The 18,455-nt window shown below is 35.1% G+C and overlaps 6 protein-coding genes across 7 annotated transcripts in view; 3 read left to right on the top strand and 3 right to left on the bottom strand.

Moving 5' to 3' along the window:
- LOC108965455 overlaps positions 1–3,890 on the top strand; it is an 11,902-nt gene extending 8,012 nt beyond the window's left edge. For both annotated transcript variants that reach the window (XM_018927888.1, XM_018927887.1), the window contains 3 exons: positions 621–1,382; positions 2,206–2,661; positions 3,175–3,890. In XM_018927888.1, coding sequence (XP_018783433.1) covers positions 621–1,382; positions 2,206–2,661; positions 3,175–3,632 — 1,676 coding nt within the window. In that variant the 3' untranslated portion in view covers positions 3,633–3,890. The remainder of the gene's footprint in view (positions 1–620; positions 1,383–2,205; positions 2,662–3,174) is intronic.
- Positions 3,891–4,289: 399 nt separating this feature from the next.
- On the bottom strand, positions 4,290–6,363 carry LOC108965385 (THO complex subunit 5). Its single transcript, XM_018927743.1, has one exon. It carries the CDS (start codon positions 6,276–6,278, stop codon positions 4,338–4,340), a length of 1,941 nt encoding a protein of 646 aa, XP_018783288.1. The 5' UTR covers positions 6,279–6,363; the 3' UTR covers positions 4,290–4,337.
- A 418-nt stretch (positions 6,364–6,781) lies between these two features.
- LOC108965403 (transmembrane protein 138) lies at positions 6,782–7,604 on the bottom strand. The gene is made up of 4 exons (XM_018927763.1): positions 7,412–7,604; positions 7,273–7,345; positions 7,020–7,191; positions 6,782–6,954 (listed from the first exon to the last, which is right to left on the bottom strand). The coding sequence occupies exons 1-4, from the start codon at positions 7,543–7,545 to the stop codon at positions 6,845–6,847; spliced, it is 489 nt and encodes a 162-aa protein (XP_018783308.1). The 5' UTR covers positions 7,546–7,604; the 3' UTR covers positions 6,782–6,844.
- A 386-nt stretch (positions 7,605–7,990) lies between these two features.
- On the top strand, positions 7,991–8,928 carry LOC108965466 (60S ribosomal protein L24). The gene is made up of 3 exons (XM_018927908.1): positions 7,991–8,070; positions 8,230–8,305; positions 8,367–8,928. Exons 1-3 carry the CDS (start codon positions 8,066–8,068, stop codon positions 8,754–8,756), a joined length of 471 nt encoding a protein of 156 aa, XP_018783453.1. The 5' UTR covers positions 7,991–8,065; the 3' UTR covers positions 8,757–8,928.
- A 754-nt stretch (positions 8,929–9,682) lies between these two features.
- Positions 9,683–11,694, bottom strand: LOC108965465 (protein disulfide-isomerase A5). The gene is made up of 4 exons (XM_018927907.1): positions 11,478–11,694; positions 10,781–11,426; positions 10,117–10,722; positions 9,683–10,059 (listed from the first exon to the last, which is right to left on the bottom strand). The coding sequence occupies exons 1-4, from the start codon at positions 11,502–11,504 to the stop codon at positions 9,773–9,775; spliced, it is 1,566 nt and encodes a 521-aa protein (XP_018783452.1). The 5' UTR covers positions 11,505–11,694; the 3' UTR covers positions 9,683–9,772.
- A 1,834-nt stretch (positions 11,695–13,528) lies between these two features.
- LOC108965369 (condensin complex subunit 2) lies at positions 13,529–17,745 on the top strand. The gene is made up of 4 exons (XM_018927720.1): positions 13,529–14,281; positions 14,358–15,210; positions 15,591–16,351; positions 17,053–17,745. Exons 1-4 carry the CDS (start codon positions 13,691–13,693, stop codon positions 17,395–17,397), a joined length of 2,550 nt encoding a protein of 849 aa, XP_018783265.1. The 5' UTR covers positions 13,529–13,690; the 3' UTR covers positions 17,398–17,745.
- The last annotated feature ends 710 nt before the right edge of the window (positions 17,746–18,455 follow it).

Genomic DNA, 18,455 nt, shown 5'->3' with positions numbered 1-18,455 from the left:
AAAAACAAGAATCATTGTTAACTTCGGTTACACCGTAGCTTTAATAGACTTCACAGATGCATTTTTATACTCTTGCAACATATTGCTATAGAGTATGATAGTTTTGTTCTCCTTACGGTTGTATATATCACCTAGAACTAATCGAGATGGATATAGGGTTGTATATATGCTGTCTCTTATACACATCTTTAAAATTGAAATAATTTTAAATAAATTTAATTTTTTATCCCTAATGTGAAATTACAAATTTAATTTTTCATTCAAAAGTTTTAAATTAAAAAAATTGCAACCCTGATGTTTGTATAAGATTTAATTTAATAGAATAAATTTAAAGTAGCATAAATTTGGGTCTCAGTTTAAGTTCTCAAAATATTTAACAATTTCTAGCAAGCGCATAAAAACCAAAAAACAATAAACCATTTCAAGCGCACAAAAATAACCCCGGTAGCTTAAGCCACGTAACAGCTTGGGTGCAGGGTATCGCATACATCATTACATAATGCAATAAAAATTTATATAGTATTTGATTATACAAACATAAACATTTAAAAATKAACCTTTCTATTTTCACACCCACTCCTTCAACAACTTTATTAAACCACATCCAACAAAATGTAAAGGCTCCGCTAATTCACTTAACGAATCCTCGTCCTGCTCGAAAATTACCAACTCACAAAACTCCTTCGATTCTAATCAATCGGTTGTGGGCAGCTCCAATATAGAACGTCAACAGGAGTTCACCGGCGAAAGCAGCGATGTCGATATAATTTCCAACCCAAGTCAATCTAGTATTGAGGTTTTGGATCAATACATCGGACGTAAGGAGTCCGAAGAGAGACGCCTAGCACAACACATGTCAGCGCTGGAGGAAAACTACAACCTCGGCTATACACAAAGTTTTATTGAACGCGAATTTGGTAATACCGCTATAGCGGCTGTGCTAGAAAATCAAATAGTTGAAGCTAAACCAAGAAAAATCACAACAACTACTCCACCAACAAAAGCTTCTTTGCATGCTGACCCATTAACAGTGAATAGTAACAATCCTGCCGAGCAAACTGTTGCTCCCGCGCTGGTTAATTCAGCACATGTCCAGCTCATCGAAAGCAGTTCATCCGGTTCGGTTACGGATAGTGTGTGTACYGCTTATGAACAACAACAACAGCAGGAACTTTTGCAAAAAACATCCTCCTCCGATGAGTTACTCTCCAAGAGTGCGGAGCAGGCGATTCTTAGAAATCTGTTAGCAGCGGAGAGTTTTTCCTCAAACTCACCAGAGCCAATAATAATACAAACCAAATCAGCAAATGATTCTACTAATGGACAAAGCACGCAGGGCACAAAAAAGGAAGAAAGCAACAAAGTATCATCCATGTTTGGTGGTGAGTGCAATTGCTGATCCTTAAATGCGCCTGAATAGGGAGACTACTTGATTTAGGTCTACCAGTCCATCCGCGATATCAAACAGAAATCCCACAATACTTTTTCATACAAATTTTTTTTTTTTTTAAGAACGTAACTTTAAAACTATAAACCTATAATTGTTCATCTAATTCGAGCTGGAACTAGGAGTAAAGACGATTGAGGGAAATATATGGAAAAAGAAAATTGCCAAATTTAGAGTTTATCAAGGTTTAAGAACGTAAAATAAAAAAACCAACCCCGGAGGCAGCGAAGATTTAATACACGCGCATTTTTATGATTTTATCGATCAGTTAGTACGAGAGCCATACATATGTATGCTAAGTATTTCGATATCGACCGTTTCGACAAATAAGCCTCTTCAGTAGGAGAAAAGGACGCAAAAAAAATTTCAGATCCGTATCTCAAAAAAATCAAAAGGAATTTTTCGCCTATATACAGACAGACGGGCGGACATGTCTAAATCGACTACCCTCAGGAATCGCTATACCAACGGAGAAAATAAAAATTATTTGCGAGCCGAATATTGTCAATTATTTGAGTTATGTTTGTAATTATTTGAAGGATGAAGGAWTGAGTTTGCGATTTGTCTCCCTGTTTTCTATCAAACATGTACTTTCCACTTTGAGGTTAACACGAACTGCTTGAAAACCTCTTCAAATAAATTATAAAACCTAAAGAATATTTTCAATTCTAAAACTTAAAGTGCGCATTTAGTTCACAGTGACAGTTAAGCCCATTTAGTTAGGATAAAGAATCTAAATTTTTTTATTTCTTCCACAGCTCTTGTTCAAACCACCAACAGTCTTATGTCTAGCTCAAGGAAATCTAATTCGCAAACTGACCAAAAGTGCGAGCCATACAAATTCAATTATACAGATTTTAATGATGTCGATCACCGCCTCAAACTATACTTCTATCAGACGAAATTCGACGAGAACGAACAGTTCAAATGGTTAGCACGCGGTCGCATATATAATGACAATACAAAAACTCTCTGCGCAGGCATATTGGTAATGTCCACATGCAAGTGCTATCTAATGGAGGCGTTTGGGCCCGAAAATGAAGATGTTGCCAAATGGTTGCGCCTACTGGTGAGCGTCACGGCAGATCGGCTGGAATGCATACAGTTGTTGCCCTGGAAACTTGGATTGGCCTTTACATTACGCGATTGGGGCAATTTTCAACTTTTACTACAGGACATCCTGCGCACCGATAGTTTATTGCTATACTTTGCGAGTAAGTATAATTAAAAAAACAAGAATCATTGTTAACTTCGGTTACACCGTAGCTTTAATAGACTTCACAGATGCATTTTTATACTCTTGCAACATATTGCTATAGAGTATGATAGTTTTGTTCTCCTTACGGTTGTATATATCACCTAGAACTAATCGAGATGGATATAGGGTTGTATATATGTATGTATATAAATTATCAGGATGACGATACGAGTTGAAATCCGTGTCCGTCCGTCCGTGCAAGCTGTAACTTGAGTAAAAACTGAGATATCTTGTGAAAAAAGTAAGACGAAGTTCGCCATATTTTGGGCCGAGTACTTATAGTTGAATTTTTATCGAAAATATCGGTCAATGTGTGAGATATATGATTAAAATTCAGAGAAAACCCTTTTCTGATGGTAGTATGTTCACAATGGGTTGAACTGGGTCAAAACTTCTCTTAGGCTCTATACATSTAATATAAAGATTTTCGAACTTCCAGATGACTATAATTTTTGAATATTTTGTTTAGATAACTCGCTACCGTCACTGTGTGAACTGAAATATCAACCAACCGCCATGCTAATAAAACGCATCAATAATGCTGTTAACGATGAACAACTGAAAATGTGCGCATTACTTAATGCCTGCACAGTGACTTGTGGCCAAGCAAAGCGTAACTTGAGCACATGTACTCTTTTAACTACAGACACGCACCTGTGCATCAGCTCAAGTAAATTTGATTGGCTTTCTACCTCAGATGCAGACGCCGAAGTGGAGATTTGTATGAAGCAATTAATGTCAAATCTCGTCGAAGTGGAGCAAATTGATGCTAATACCTTTCTAATAAATTACCTAGACGAAACACAAGATCTGAGTGAAATATGGCAGTGCACTTTTGAGACACAAGAGAATGCCGACAGTTGCTTAAATGCCATTGCACAATCATGGGAGAAACTGTTCGGCGTGTCGCTCTTAAATACGACGTAAAAAGCAGCAGCTTTCTAATGCAATTTTAAGCAAATCTATGTATGTATATGTATAGTAAAATAATGTTTTTTTTTTACTAATTCAGGATTAATGAATGTATGGTGCAGCGTAAGCTAAATTATTGACAAGGGTGTTAAACAACTAAATCCAATTGATATAGTTGTAGCCATATGTAAAGTAGGTAAATATAAAACAAAAACAAAAGAAATGAGAAAGTTATTATTAACAAATTCATATATGTACGTTTATATTGTATACAATGCAAATCATTTTATATAAAAATATTTAATTAAATAGCATTAGTCCTTCGAACGTACATATATATATATATACACATATTAACCATTTCTCTATCTACGACACGCATATATAATATGTTCAACAAACGTGTCTTTTGGTTTATAAAAAAAAACTAATGTTTATTTTATCAATATTTGACTTTTGTTCAATTCCATTTACTGCAAATTAAAATTTACTTTTAAAACAACACAACTGTTTTTGACTTTCAGCTAGCAACCTCATTAACCTCCGCTGCGGCGAAMCTATAATACCCCTCACATTCCTGCATAACTTACTCTATGAAGAGTACTATTTTAACTAATTTGAGTTTGCTTTATGCAGTTTTAACCCATAAAGAATACCAAAAAAATGTATTATTTTTTTTTATTTTTTATTACAAATCTAAAGCATAAAAACTCTCACATACTATTGTTTAAATGTATTAACGGTGCCTCCTTCGATATAGCGATATGGTCTTGCACGTATACGTTTTGCGAATGCCTTTATGTAGTGCTTCTCGCGGTGATACTCAACTGGATTGTACAGTGGGCCCTCCGTCTCCAAAAATATGTCAAAACTGTACATAGTGCGTACAAGTTGAGTCGCCAACAACGCCAACGGATGTTGCAATTGTAACTGTGTTAGCGAATTTGTCCAAAACTCCATTGATTTTACTGCGGCACTGTTCATGGCATTATGTTGACCATTCCAATAAATGCAAATGAACCAATGAGGACTTTCGGTAGGAAATTTGCTACTGATGCTAACGAGACATTCCATTTTGGCTGAGCCGCGTACGACTACGGCGCGATAGAATAGCTGATTGACATTARCCAGTTCTTTGTCGACATGCGACGATGAGGCCACATATTCTTCATAAGTGAGTGCTGTCCATTGTACGAGGCTACAAGCGGGACGTGTGGTAGGCAAGCGTTCTTCTTTAAGATACATATCAATATGCTTTTGTACTAAAGCACGTATCTGTTTTATTAAATTCAAGCGGGAATTCCACAATTGTTGAATCGATTTTATTAAATCGGGTATTAGTTTCTGCAATTTCGGCTGTTCTGTTGGTGTATTAGTCACGTTTGTATCGACAACTTCATGAAAAACTTCAATGCAACACATGGACTGCAGCCAACGATATGGACGTCCAAATTCTTTAGCTTTTAGATAATCCAGACACTCTTTTGTTGACATATTAATATTTTTCAACTCGTATTCTGCGCCGGGCACGGGTATACGGTCACCGAGATCATCATCATTCAAATATTTAAGCACATCTTGTGTGAGTGTTGCATCGGCGAAATTTTGCTCAGTTTCACCCAAAGATACTACCGTTGCAGCGGTGACAAAGCCCAAACGCTTAAAATAACGCAATTTAATTGCTATAGACTCTTCAGTGTTCTTTGTGCCGTTCCCAATCGTAAAMCGTACCTCAAGTGGGTGTGGTTGCAACACACGCTTACGTTGCTCTTGCATTAAATCCACAAGTAAATCACTATTTCCGCCATGTGTTTTACGCTTCTTTGGAACGCTACCTACCTCTACCTCGTCCGTGTCCGAGCTAGCCCCACTCTTAATAGTCTCCGTCTGTGCTGCCATTTCTAATTGACGCACATCATCTTCACTACCCACTACAATAACACAAACATCACATTCTTTTGCCAACTCCAGTGCATGTAAGTTCATATAAGCTAGATAAAGTGGTTGTGGRAGCAACTGCACTAACTGTTGCAATTTCCATTCGCGATCCATGGGCACTTGCAGTGCATCTTGCAATGGACGTGTTGCCTTCAATAGGGTGCGCAACGATGGTGCGAACGATGTCAATTTCTCCGTTTTCAGAATAATATCTCTAAACACCTGTTGTTTGGTATTGAGCAGTTCYTTGCATTGCGCCGACAATTGTTTGCGTAAATTTAATTCGCGCTCAAGGCGTGCCAAATGTTTGGCATGTCCTGACAACGGCGTCATATCTGTGGGCATCAAGGTGCTTTTATCATCATCCATTTGCGCTTCATCGTCATCGGGCACCAATTCAATATCTTCATCTTGACTCTTAAATTTGTGGCAATAGCGTATCTCACGCTTTAAATGGTTAACCTCGTACAGTAAGTTCTGCAAGTGCAGTCGATTGCTATCCACTCGTACCTTTTCGCGATGTAAGTCTTCACGTCCGGAACGCAAACTGTATTTAACCATTCGATTAACTTTTTTTATCAGCACGAAGAGCAGTGACGCGTACTTGCGTTTCTCGGTCAGTTCATCTGCACGATCACGTTCGCCAGTGCTATTTTTCATTTTCAGCACTTCTTCAAATATGCTGCGRAGTGTTTCAAAATTTTTATGCAAGGAATCAGCCATAATGCTAGTAATGAAGGAAATTCTTATAAAGTAAAAGATATCAATGTAAACTAAAATATTTMTTTGACAACCGGTGATAGCGTAACGAAACTGTTTTGTTTTTGACAGATAAAACAGCGGATTTATAAGTGTTGCATTTTTSTTTATAAATTGGTAAATGTTTGGAAAGGTATACTAAATTTATTTTAATTAAATTATATTGTAAAATTATATATAGATATATATTTTAACGACGGAATCATTTCGTTTTATATTTTTTTTTAAATTCTGAGTAGTTTCAATTAGAATTTTTTGTTTTTTATAAATTTAGTTGTAATATTAGGCAGTAGACTTTATTGTTTTMTCTGCTTATGTGATTTAAAAAAAATTATCCCTACGAGTAGCAGATGCGCATTTCCGCTAAGGAATTMATTTTGTCAAATCTCATTTTTACCTTTGTTATTATTGAAAAAATAATCCACAAATTTTTGTACATTTTAATTAGATAACTTTATTTTGAGCGATTAATATTTTCAAACGTAAAGTTAAGGAATGATGTTTCTTTTAGTTATACTCCTTAACGGGAATTACTTTACACTCAATTGCTCGGCAATCCAATCAATATTTTCTTCATCATAACGAGGATCGGATACAACTAAAGCCGTATGTTTACAGGCGTAATAATAAACAAAGGATACTGAAAATAAAAATATAAAATTTCAATATTATTAAAAAAAAGGTGTATATATTATATAAGTATACCTAATCGCTGGAAAAATGCCAATGCTGTTAAAGTGCTAGACCAATCGGCATTTGGCGCCCACATAACATTGTAAACAATCCATAAATGTTGCGTGGCCGAAAGTATAAAATATGTCAGAGTAGTGATTAGGAAGAATTTACAGCTTCGGAAAATTATAGAGGCACCGCCGACCTGGACGTAAACCAATTATTAAGTTGTATAATTTTTTTGTTATAAAAATTTTTATACAAAAATTCTGTTAGTTTTGCTCACCTCATAAACGCAAGTTGAATGCACAGCAAAAGTGAAGAACACATATTCACAAATGATGAGAATGTCTTGAGTGCTAAGAGATTTTGAAATTTAATTTAACACTGTTATCAAAATGTAATAATTGTACAATACTACTTACACATAAAAAACAATAGATAATTGAAGTTTATCCCTCAGAAAAATATGMGCAAAAGTATTGAAAAACAAATCAGCTAACAGAAATGTAAATTGCAGCAATAACAATAAGGAGTAACGTCGTAAAGTTAACTTCATATTATTAACTTTTAAAAAATAACTTTAAATAAAACGAGTCTACTTTCCTGTTTTGTTGATTTTCAACTAAATACTCTGACGTCAAAATAGTATTTTTTTGCAAAATATTTGTTATTGGAYCGAATACACAAGCATTGCTTCTTTACGCGCATGCGTCGTTTCCAAAGGACATTTGTGCAATGAAAATATTTTATTAATACTTAAATGATTTTATACTTGGGTACAAATGAAATATTATTTTTCAAAATTTATTAGATTTGTTCCCCAAAAACGCAATTCCTTATAACAATTTTATAGTTCATCTCATATATGTTTATTAAATATGTGCTCATATATTTTCACCTGGAACACCCGTTGCTATGATTGATAATAGATACATTTGTCATCCAACATTTTTCAAGCTATCTGCCGCTAGGGGCTACGCCTTTTAGTTAGCTAAAGCTGTCAAACTTTGACACTCCACTGACAGCTGTCAATATCGCGCCCGTTTCCGTTTCTTTCTACTGACAACAATAGCAAGATGAAGTACGTTTATTCGCYAATTGTAATTTTTTATTTCATTATATTGCTAACATCACATATGAGAAGTGAATTTACTATACATTTTTGTTATATTTGTAACCGAAAATAATTGTGCAAAATGAAATTTGAAGCATATTAATAGTGGTTTATTYGTTTTTGCAGAATCGGATTGTGTTCATTCAGTGGGTACAAAATCTACCCCGGTCATGGCAAGACCATGGTCAAGATTGATGGCAAGGTRTGTGATCAATTTGTTATTTATAAAATATAGTATTAAATGATGTTTTTCTAATTTGTAGACCTTCACTTTCCTCGACAAGAAGTGCGAACGCTCCTAYCTGATGAAGCGCAATCCACGTAAGGTCACCTGGACTGTTTTGTACCGTCGCAAGCACCGTAAAGGTATCGAGGAAGAGACAACCAAGAAACGTACTCGCCGCACTCAAAAGTTCCAGCGTGCCATCGTCGGTGCATCGCTTGCCGAAATTTTGGCTAAGCGTAACATGAAACCTGAAGTCCGTAAAGCTCAACGCGATCAGGCTATCAAAGTCGCTAAGGAACAAAAGCGTGCCGCTAAAGCTGCAAAGAAGACCACACAGCCCGCCCAGGCCAAAGCTAAGGCAGCACCCAAACAGAAGGCTGCTAAGGTGACGCAAAAGTCTGCGCCACGCGTTGGTGGAAAGCGGTAAACTGGTACAAACAGCTGAGACGTTTCATTTGCCTTGCAATTGGAATATGAAATATAAAATAATTACATATACCGCAGGAGTATAAGGAGTTGATTTTCTAATATGAAAAATATAAGTGAAAATATAAAAACCATCGTGCGAATGAAAATTTTTGCGCGAAAACAAAAGTGAAGTGAATTTATTTTGATATATTTTTGRAAAATAATTAGTGACAAGTAACTGCCGTTTGGCAAATGGTTCTATGTGCAGTTAGAAATCTTCGTAAACTAATAGGAATTGCAAAATAGCTCTATTTAGATGTTATAGCGGCAGAAGTGTGCCAAGTTGGCGGTCCTGGGCGGGATAAAAATCCGCGTCGTTACGGTTACGTAGACCCTACTATTCTGTGAACGGAGCACTCTCGATCATACTTGCCGATTAAATTTTTTGTTACGGATTTTAACTTTCACAATATTTAAACAAGTTCGTGTTTAAAAGCCGTACAGCGCTAGCGTCTTTATTTGAATTCTAATTTGTCAAAACAATATTCATTTAAATCTCAGTGTGTTCAAAGAAAAAACTTAATAATGCTGATATTAGTTCTTTCGTTTTTTTGTTTTAATAAAAAGGGTTCGCATATTATAACGCTTTAATACAGTGACTGCCGCTCCTATGTCATTAAATCCGACGTAACAACAACAGTGCCGACATTTTATCCATCCAATGTCTACTAAATTAAAGCTTTCCGTAAAAATATTTGGGAAATTTCAAAAAAGTAACTGAAGTCAAAGAAATATTTTATTTTAATACTAAACATGATAGATTTTATTTATCAAAATTCGAGAGCACAGTAAGAACAATCACACTTGAGTATGTATATAAAAGATAACTTATAAAGATAATGCTCACATGTAGCAAATTTGAACTTATAGTTAGATAAGTATAAAAAAAGTTTTAGATTCACTTCGTTGGGTAGCAGTTAACTTGAAATATATTTTCCAACTCATAAATTGCGATTACACACAGTTATACTGGCATCACAGTTCATCTGCCTTGTGTTTGACATGCACAGGTTCACTGGCCGAAAGGTTTGGRTTTGTCATGTAGGAAATAAAATCCTTGCTGCTTCGTCCACCACTATAATCGACTTTCGTTTTTAAGTATGAAAARTAAACAATAGTGGGATATCCATTAACACCATGAGATTTACAAAGACTTTGCTGTTTGGTGCAATCAACAGCAGCAAGTACTATGCGCGGATCGTCTTTTAATGCCTCAGCAGCGGCACTAAATTCTGGCTTGGTYTTCTTACAATGACCGCACCCTGTAAAATAATTGTATGTACTCTCATTAAAGGAAATAATTATTCCCCTTTACTTACAAGGCGCATAAAACATCACAAGTGCGTGTTTTTTACGCTTCAATGTGTTGAAATTTTCTTCGTTCAAAAAGAGCACCTCACTACCCTCCTCTTCTTCCCACGACTTCTCCGGCGGCGGTGGTGGTGGTGGTTCTTTCGGATCTTGCATAAATTCGATWATTTTTGCTGCATCCCGCACGTTAACATCGAATTTGAAAACACCATTCACGAAATATTTAAGCGTTGGATAGCCACGTACGTTGAATTGGCCAGCAATAGTTTTCTCTTTAGTGGCATCTAAGGCGGCCAACACACCAGGAATTTTCCGTTCTTTCATAGTTAGCGCCGCTTTTTCATATTCTGGCTTCATGCGTTTACAATGACCACACCAGGGCGCATAGAACATAACTAAAACGGATTTCTCATCTTTGAGTGCGGGTTCAAAACCTTGACTTGTCAAATGCACAATTTCAGAATTCGGATCAGCTGACCAATCAGCTTCCTTTTCTTTTTGAACAGGCGCTGCATCTGGATCTTTCATAAATGAAATTATGCCCTCTTTATTATTGTCGCCTTCATACGTGCTTTTCAATTGTCCACGCTCGAAATACAATATGGTGGGAAAACCTATTGAAAATGTATATAATTATTGCATGTTTTTTCTTTTAATAAACTAAATGCACACCTGTTATATTATARGCACGTCTTGCCGGTGCGTTCTCGGTACGTTCTACATCCATTGCAGCAATAACGTAGGGTTTACCTTTTAATTCTGTTGCCGCTTTAGAATAGTCAGGTTTCAGCCGCTTACAATAGCCGCACCAAGGTACATAGAACATTACCAACATTGGTCGCGTATCTTTTTGCATGTGACGTTGGAATGATTTGTAGTCATCAAAGTGTAACACATCTGCACCCTCAGGATCCTCTTCCCATGGTAAATCTCCGGTGGGATTTCTCATGAAATTTACCATTGACGCAACACTGAYTTGACGATCATAATCTTTATGAAAATCACCATCTTTGTAGTGTTTAAATATATAAGCATTGGGAGAAACCTTTAACTTTTTACAAAGTTTCTTGCGTTCATTTTGCAAACAATCAATTAATACCATGGTTCCTGTACCGCGAACTACATTTGCAGCTTCACGAAAAACYTTTAACTCAACAGGTGCTTCCTTCACCCCCGCAACAAACAATACCAATACATTGGTTTTGGTACGTATAAGTTTTTTGAAATCTTTAAAATCTGCTATATCCTCTACTACCGCATTTTTAGAATTGGTCTTGGCTCCGCTTTCTTTACTTAGCAGCGCCAGCAATACGAATAACTAAAAATTAAGCGTTAATAAAATATATTTTTGTCATATATCTTATCTTACTAGTTTACTCCACTTTCTTATGTACATGTTTTCGGCGAATAATTAATTTTTATCAAAGCAATACATGTGTATCACATAAATATACGCTATATTTCCGTATATCGATTTATTTTGTTTTAATAGTAAACTGTAATAATAAACTTTTAGAACATAATCACTTAAAAATTAAAATAATTAAAGTAAAGTAGCTACTACTTATACACCCACACAGCTGAGAGAAAATTTGATGACGTTAGAAAATGCCGTATGAGCCGACAGAAAAGCCGGTATGCAGAGTTGCAGTTTCGAGTTACCAAATTGTTTGGTAAGTGTTTATGTTTAACAAAATTTAAAAAGTATATATAGAAAATTGCACGCATAAATAAATTTTAATTTGGAATATTCAAGTATGTGAATTCATCATWTAATTTTYATCTTTTCCTTCATGTTAAGGGAGGACTAGGATTTCATAATATCTCAATAATGCCTAAATTTCATCTACCAAATCAAAATTGACATATTAGGATTGTTTTATACTTATTTATGAACGTTTTACGTTAGTTTTCAAAGCTTTAAATTGTTTTACCCAAAACTTACGTGAACACTATTTTTAATTTAATTTACCAGATGACGTGATCCTAGAATGTGAAAAATTCAAAATTAGAAAAACTCTTCAAGTGTTATATGAGCAAAATGATTACATTATCCAACAAATGAATAGCTTTTGGGTTTTCGATTTCATGCTCAAATTCTAATGTTAAACATTGAAAGTTTTTGAAACTTTTCTTTTTAATTCTCAAAGTTTGCTTAAATAATTATAATTTATAAAAGGAATAAAAAAATAATAACAAATCTAAAAGATTCACTTTTCATCATAAATTCCTTGTTATTGTTATTGTATTTCAAGCACTTTTATTTTATTCAATAATTTGCAGAACCTTTCTTATCATGATATGAAGAAAATTATAAAAAAAAATATAAAAATAGATCTTGGCAAAAAAAAATCGTAAAAAAACTTGGTTTATTAATATTTATTATAATTTATAAAGATTATTATAACTCTATGGAAATCTTATTTTGAGTGAAACAACGAGTATTATATATATACAAGACAATTTCGTTCATCATTATTATTTGACATTCAAATATATTTTGTATGAAAGAGGAATAAACAATACTGTCGTTTGACAGTTGACTCTACTTTTTGAAGCTATTCTTGTTTGTAAACAAAACTCAATTTGTTTTATTCGTCGTTTCTCCACCTATCGCCTTTCCGCTTTGCCTCATCAACAAACCATTTTGTTTACAATAGGCCAGGGTGGTAGGTATTAAAACAAGGCAGATTGAAAATATATATACTAAATTCCAGAATTCTCATCTGTTATTACTTATACAAAAATGACTAAAACTTTAATTAAGCCCTAAGCAGCTATGATGCACATTTATTATGCTAATTATGGTATGGTTGCTTGTAAATACATCACTACATATTCATGAGTACGAAATGCTCACCGCAAGATGGCGCTGCAAAGTTGTCTTTTTTAATTATTAATATCTTGTTTATTTTTTACTAACACACTTTAATTATTATTTTCGCAGAAGATACATAGCGTTATATCCAGCAATAAAGCAAAAAAAAAAAAAAAACATTTACAAAAGTGCCATTTTGCGTGAACGCACTCCTTAAAATTTGAAATTTGACAGATGACAAACGTCAACAGCGACACACTTTTGTGGCGTCAGATTAACTTTATTTGAAAACAACTGAAATTTCGTATRGCAAACAATGCCAAATAAGAGAAACTACAAGCGAGCAAATTACGCATTTAGTTCATATAAAAATATTTAGACGTGMAATTTTTTGAAAGTGGTATTGTAAACAATTATATTTCCTAATAGTTTTTGTAAAAAAAACCTATTAGAGTTCTTAGAATAATTGTGAAATTGGGAACACAAAAATTACTAGTTGGTCATAAAAAGTGAGTATTGTTGTTGTATTCACARTGAGTGAGTATTCTTGTAAGCGCAGTAGTTCCACGCTCAGCGAATGCGAAAACAAAAGATGAGCGCATAAAATATTGAAAAAGATGAACGCGATGGATAACAATCATAAAGACAACGAAAAAATGAACAGAATTACTGAATTGTAGAAATGAGTCTTACTTTAGCTCATTAACTATTAGCTATTTATTGTATTATTTAGTTAAAATTTTTCTTTAATTCGTGAACGTTCAATGACAGTGCCTACTATCTGTATGAATTCACAGTACGCGAAAGTAACGACAACGTCTGGACGCTCGTCTTTGGCAACTGTCGGACATTGGAAACAACAGCAGCAGCAGGTTCAGCAGCAACAACAGTTGGCCAATAATAATTTAGTACAGCCTATAACAGTACAAACAGCAACCGTGGTTCAACCGCGTAAGGTAAGGGCGCAGGAAGCCAGTACCAGTGGCTTCGTTGGCGCAGAAAAACTCAACCATCCAAATATTGCTACGGTACACATGACGCCCACTAACACAGATACCCCATTGCGGCGTTCCGAAGTGGGCATATACCGTGAAGGAGCGCGTAATGTAAACACAAATCTGTTGGCTACACCTTTAAACGATGATGATGAAGAACGCCGACAGGCGCGTCGGCGCACTATGTTACAAAGTGGCAGCGGACGCGAGTCCATGTTCGAGGATAACGAGACGTTGAAGAAATGTTTAGAAATTTATAACGGGAACAAACTTAGTAAGGATAATGCGTGGTCATTGTCCTTAATTGATACGTTATCTACGCTACTGGATCGTCATCACAAGTCATTAAATAACTTTAAGGTGAGTGTATTGTTTGGTTTTAAATTTAAATATGCTATGAACTGGTTTCTTGTGTGCGTTTTATGTACATATATAGGTGGCTGGCTCTTCACTAGAAGCTTCGTCCAAAGTTTATGGACTTCGTGTCGACTCTGTACACACGGACGTGTTGCGTATGTCTGCAGGTTTAAATGCTCAAAAGTTTGCTAATCGTCAGGCGCAAAGTGATGATGATGACGACGTGGCAACGGGTGGTGAAGGCAATGCAGATCCAAATGCCTCCGCCGCCGTTGTGAATGAGAATGGTGAAAAAGTTGCTGAAAAAGCCAAAAACAAGCCGAAACGTACGCGTCGTGTTGTGTCAACAATCACAAGAAATAAGGACACATTAAATGCACGTTTAGATACAGTGCCGTTACAGGATCCAGTGTTTGGCAAACTCAATACAATCGTTGGTTCAATAAATTCCTCAAATCGACTAATGAATAATATCTTATTGACTACTGAATCTGAGCTACGATTACGGACAACATTTCGGTTTTGGGATGCACAACAGCTGAAGGCCGGTTGTGATTATACAAATGCGCCTGCACCTGAAAATACGCCTGAGAACATACCATCGGATGCAATGAATTTTGCACCTTGTGATCGCTTAATGCAAATAAAAAAAATTGATGAGTTGCAACTAAGACCGCTGCACACTGGATATGTGATCTCCGATACACCTGAGGCTATACCAGATAATAATGATAATTCGGAAAGTCTGCGTGGTAGTTTGGATGTACCATTTGAAGATGCACCATTTGATGGTGGTAATTGTGATGATGGTGGTGGTGAGCATATGTCCATGGCATTTGATATTAACGCGGAGTGTGAGCCACTACCAGCTTTAAATGATCAACCTGCTATGTTGGATGTGGACTATAATGATTTCGAGGAGTTGACTACAGGTAATTATATATGTAAACAAGAAAAAAGGTTAAGTGGTAAAAAAGGTTATCTTCGGTAGCACCGAAAAGTTTAATACTCCACACAAATAAAAAAATTCTCCTTATATTTATACTTTAAAAATATGGTATAGTGGTCTGATCTAGACAATWTGTTCGGTGTAGAGTTGCCTTGGGCAATAATTCATGTCAAATTTCGTGAAGATATCGTKTCCAATAAAATGGTTTTTATGGTAGATTTATGCTATAATGGCCGATATCCGCTTTTGACATGGAACATGGCTTAATCATCTGCTGAGGATATTTATAAATATAAAAAATTTTTTCATCAAAAGAAGTCAACACATTTTTTAAACCCTGTTTTATTGTTATATCTTCCATAGAGGAGCGCACTGCTATAAATAATTGCCGTGGCCTGCGCAAAGCACCAGTTTTGCTGGAAGATTTACGTCCGGTTGACGCAACCTCAAAACTCGAATATTCATATCGACCACTAGATAAAATATCACAATTTTGGGCCGGTCCATCACATTGGAAATTTAAACGTGCGCGACCGCGCCCGTCTACGGCACCGACATTACAGGGTGTGAATAATCAACGGGCACCAGCACGTCGTGGTCATGCGCTCAGTAAGAAGCGTTCAAAACAATTGAAATTCGAGCAGGAATTCGACGATATTTTCATTAAAATAGAGAAGTACAAAGCACGTAAAGCGAATTATCACAAGAAATGGGATCAACGCAAGCTGAAATTACCAACCGATTTGCAATTAGATTCGGAAATGTTTAATAAATTTAAGTGTGCGCCGAGCGCTGTAGTGCAACCCGTCGTTGAAGACGATGACATTGAGTTGGCCGGTGGCGATGGCATACATGGTAATGATCATGTGAGCGCAGCTGATGATCATTTTGGCGATCACGATGATGGCGCTTGTGGCGATCTGTGTGCTGGTGATGCGGGTGATTTGAATAGCATGGTTGGAAATGCTAGCTTGGTTGTTGACAATATAGGCAACGCTTCGCAGAATGTTTTCGGCGACAATGGTGAACTGGAGCCGCCACCCTTAGATGGTATCGGTGACGATAATCCTGCCAACAATACAGTATTGGAAATTGCAACGAGCTTTGATGGTGCACCAAGTCAGGTGAGTGTATACAAATGATCATTATATGTGRCCTGGTCTACGGAAAGGGGGCTTAGTTAGTTAGTGTCAAAAAATCTTAGTTGATTCGGATGGAAGATGAGATGCTTTTTCACGTGATAGAATCCAAAAAGTCATAAACTAGTTTTCTCACGTTAGCTCCCTTTTCGTAGACCAGGTCACATATAATATATGTGGTGTCGGTGTAATCAGGGTTCCATTCAGGGTGAGGYTTGGTCAGAGACATGAATAAATAACAATTTTACATAATTTGTTATGTTTAAATTATAATTTTTTTTTAAAATGAAAAACATATCAATAAATAAGGTTTGGACTTTACTTGACAAAAATTAAAATATATAAAAAATAGTTGTTAAAGTAATGTATGTTGATCTGGTTCCAACAAAAGCTCTTTATGGTGACCATCAATTGTAGAAGTCAGAAAACCACACTTCGGACTATAATAGAATGTCTCCTGATATCCGATTAAAGAAATGTTTTTATTAGTAGATAATCTAGTGCCTGATGGAGTTATCTAAATGACGACGTCAAGGCATTTTTTCCAGATTTTCGAAATTATTATCAGTTAATTGTTTATAAAAAATCGAAATTAAAAGAAATCTTTTGACAAAAACGTTATAAATTTTTTGAAATTCTGTTAATGGAGTTATAATATTTTTTGCATTTTTTTTTATAATCCACAGGTCACCAAAATCATAGTGCCCTTTGCRAAGCGTGCCAAAGTTATCGATATGAAAAATTTAAAACGTTGCTGCACACAATTGATAAATAAGCAAATCAAAGAACCAACGCCGCCGGAACAAATACCGCAACATCCAATTATACAGGAGGAACGCTTTGTAGCCGGCATGGCCAGTTTCAAAGATGTATACGAACACCTGCCCGACATTTTGTCCCAAAATATGGTGGAAGCGCTTTCGCCCTCTATTGCTTTCTACTCAGTGTTGCATTTAGCAAATGATTTCAATTTACGTCTGATACCACAACAAAATTTGGAAGATTTCAAAATACGACAATTAATGGATTGATAACTGTTTATGCTTAGAATTGGTTGTTGTTGATGTTTATAAGAATTTCGGTTTAATGACGATGACGATAAATTGACTGTGCTTGTCTCGTGACCAGTTAAAGAAATTTCAAACGCCCACCTTAACAAAAAAAATATAAATAAAAATCCAAAATTCATATTTTTACATTTGTAATGAAAGCCTCGTAAATTCCCAAGAAGTTAACAGCAGCAACAACAAAAATAAAATAATTATAGTTTTTAAGTTACACTAATCATTTACTTAGTTCATTTTGTTAAGTACATTTTCTACGGAGCTATATACATAATTTTTTCATTGATTTCAAAAAAACTGACTTCTATATATAAATTTGTTGTATTTCATTTGACTTTATGACCAAAAAGAAACATGCCAAACAATCTGAAAACATTTTTTCTTTGTTGCAAATTTAACAAAATTTCTCTTATCAAAATCATTTGTTGTTTTTGGGTATATCCTTTGTTAAATTTTGTATTGGAATACAAAAAAATTAAAAAGCAAGTATTTACACATATTTATGTAAGTGAAGTGATATTTTATTTCATTTACTTTATAAATACAAATATCTTTGCATGTGTTAGCAACAGAACAAAGCGCAGCTCGTTTGCAATTGCGATCAATGCTATCGAAAGCATATTTGGGCACAAAAGTATTTACAGTGGTATAGGTACTTTAATATAATACAGCAGGCTAATTATGAGTGCAACTTTTGTCTTTATATATCAAAGTATTTTTCTGTAAGTGCCTCAATATGAAAAAGCGCTTTTCATGAAAACTATAATTGGTATAAGATACTTAACTTATACTTAAATGAAATAATATGGTATGTACAATATATAAATACCAATTTTATAGAAATGAGATTGACGTTATTATTGATGACATATAATTATTCATAACACTTACATTTTCGTTCAAAAGCTGAGCGAAATTAAAGCAGATATCACTCAGTAAAAAAATGGTCACACTCATTAATTAAAAATGGTCACACCTCAAAGAAAATTATTCAAAAAAATAAAAAATAAATTAAGGAGAAGAAA

Source organism: Bactrocera latifrons, unplaced genomic scaffold, assembly GCF_001853355.1.
Source record: "Bactrocera latifrons isolate USDA-ARS-PBARC rearing strain unplaced genomic scaffold, ASM185335v1 scaffold_14, whole genome shotgun sequence".
NCBI classification, from domain to species: domain Eukaryota; kingdom Metazoa; phylum Arthropoda; class Insecta; order Diptera; family Tephritidae; genus Bactrocera; species Bactrocera latifrons.
Note: the sequence above shows the minus strand (reverse complement) of the source record. Positions and strands in the feature narration are given on the sequence as shown.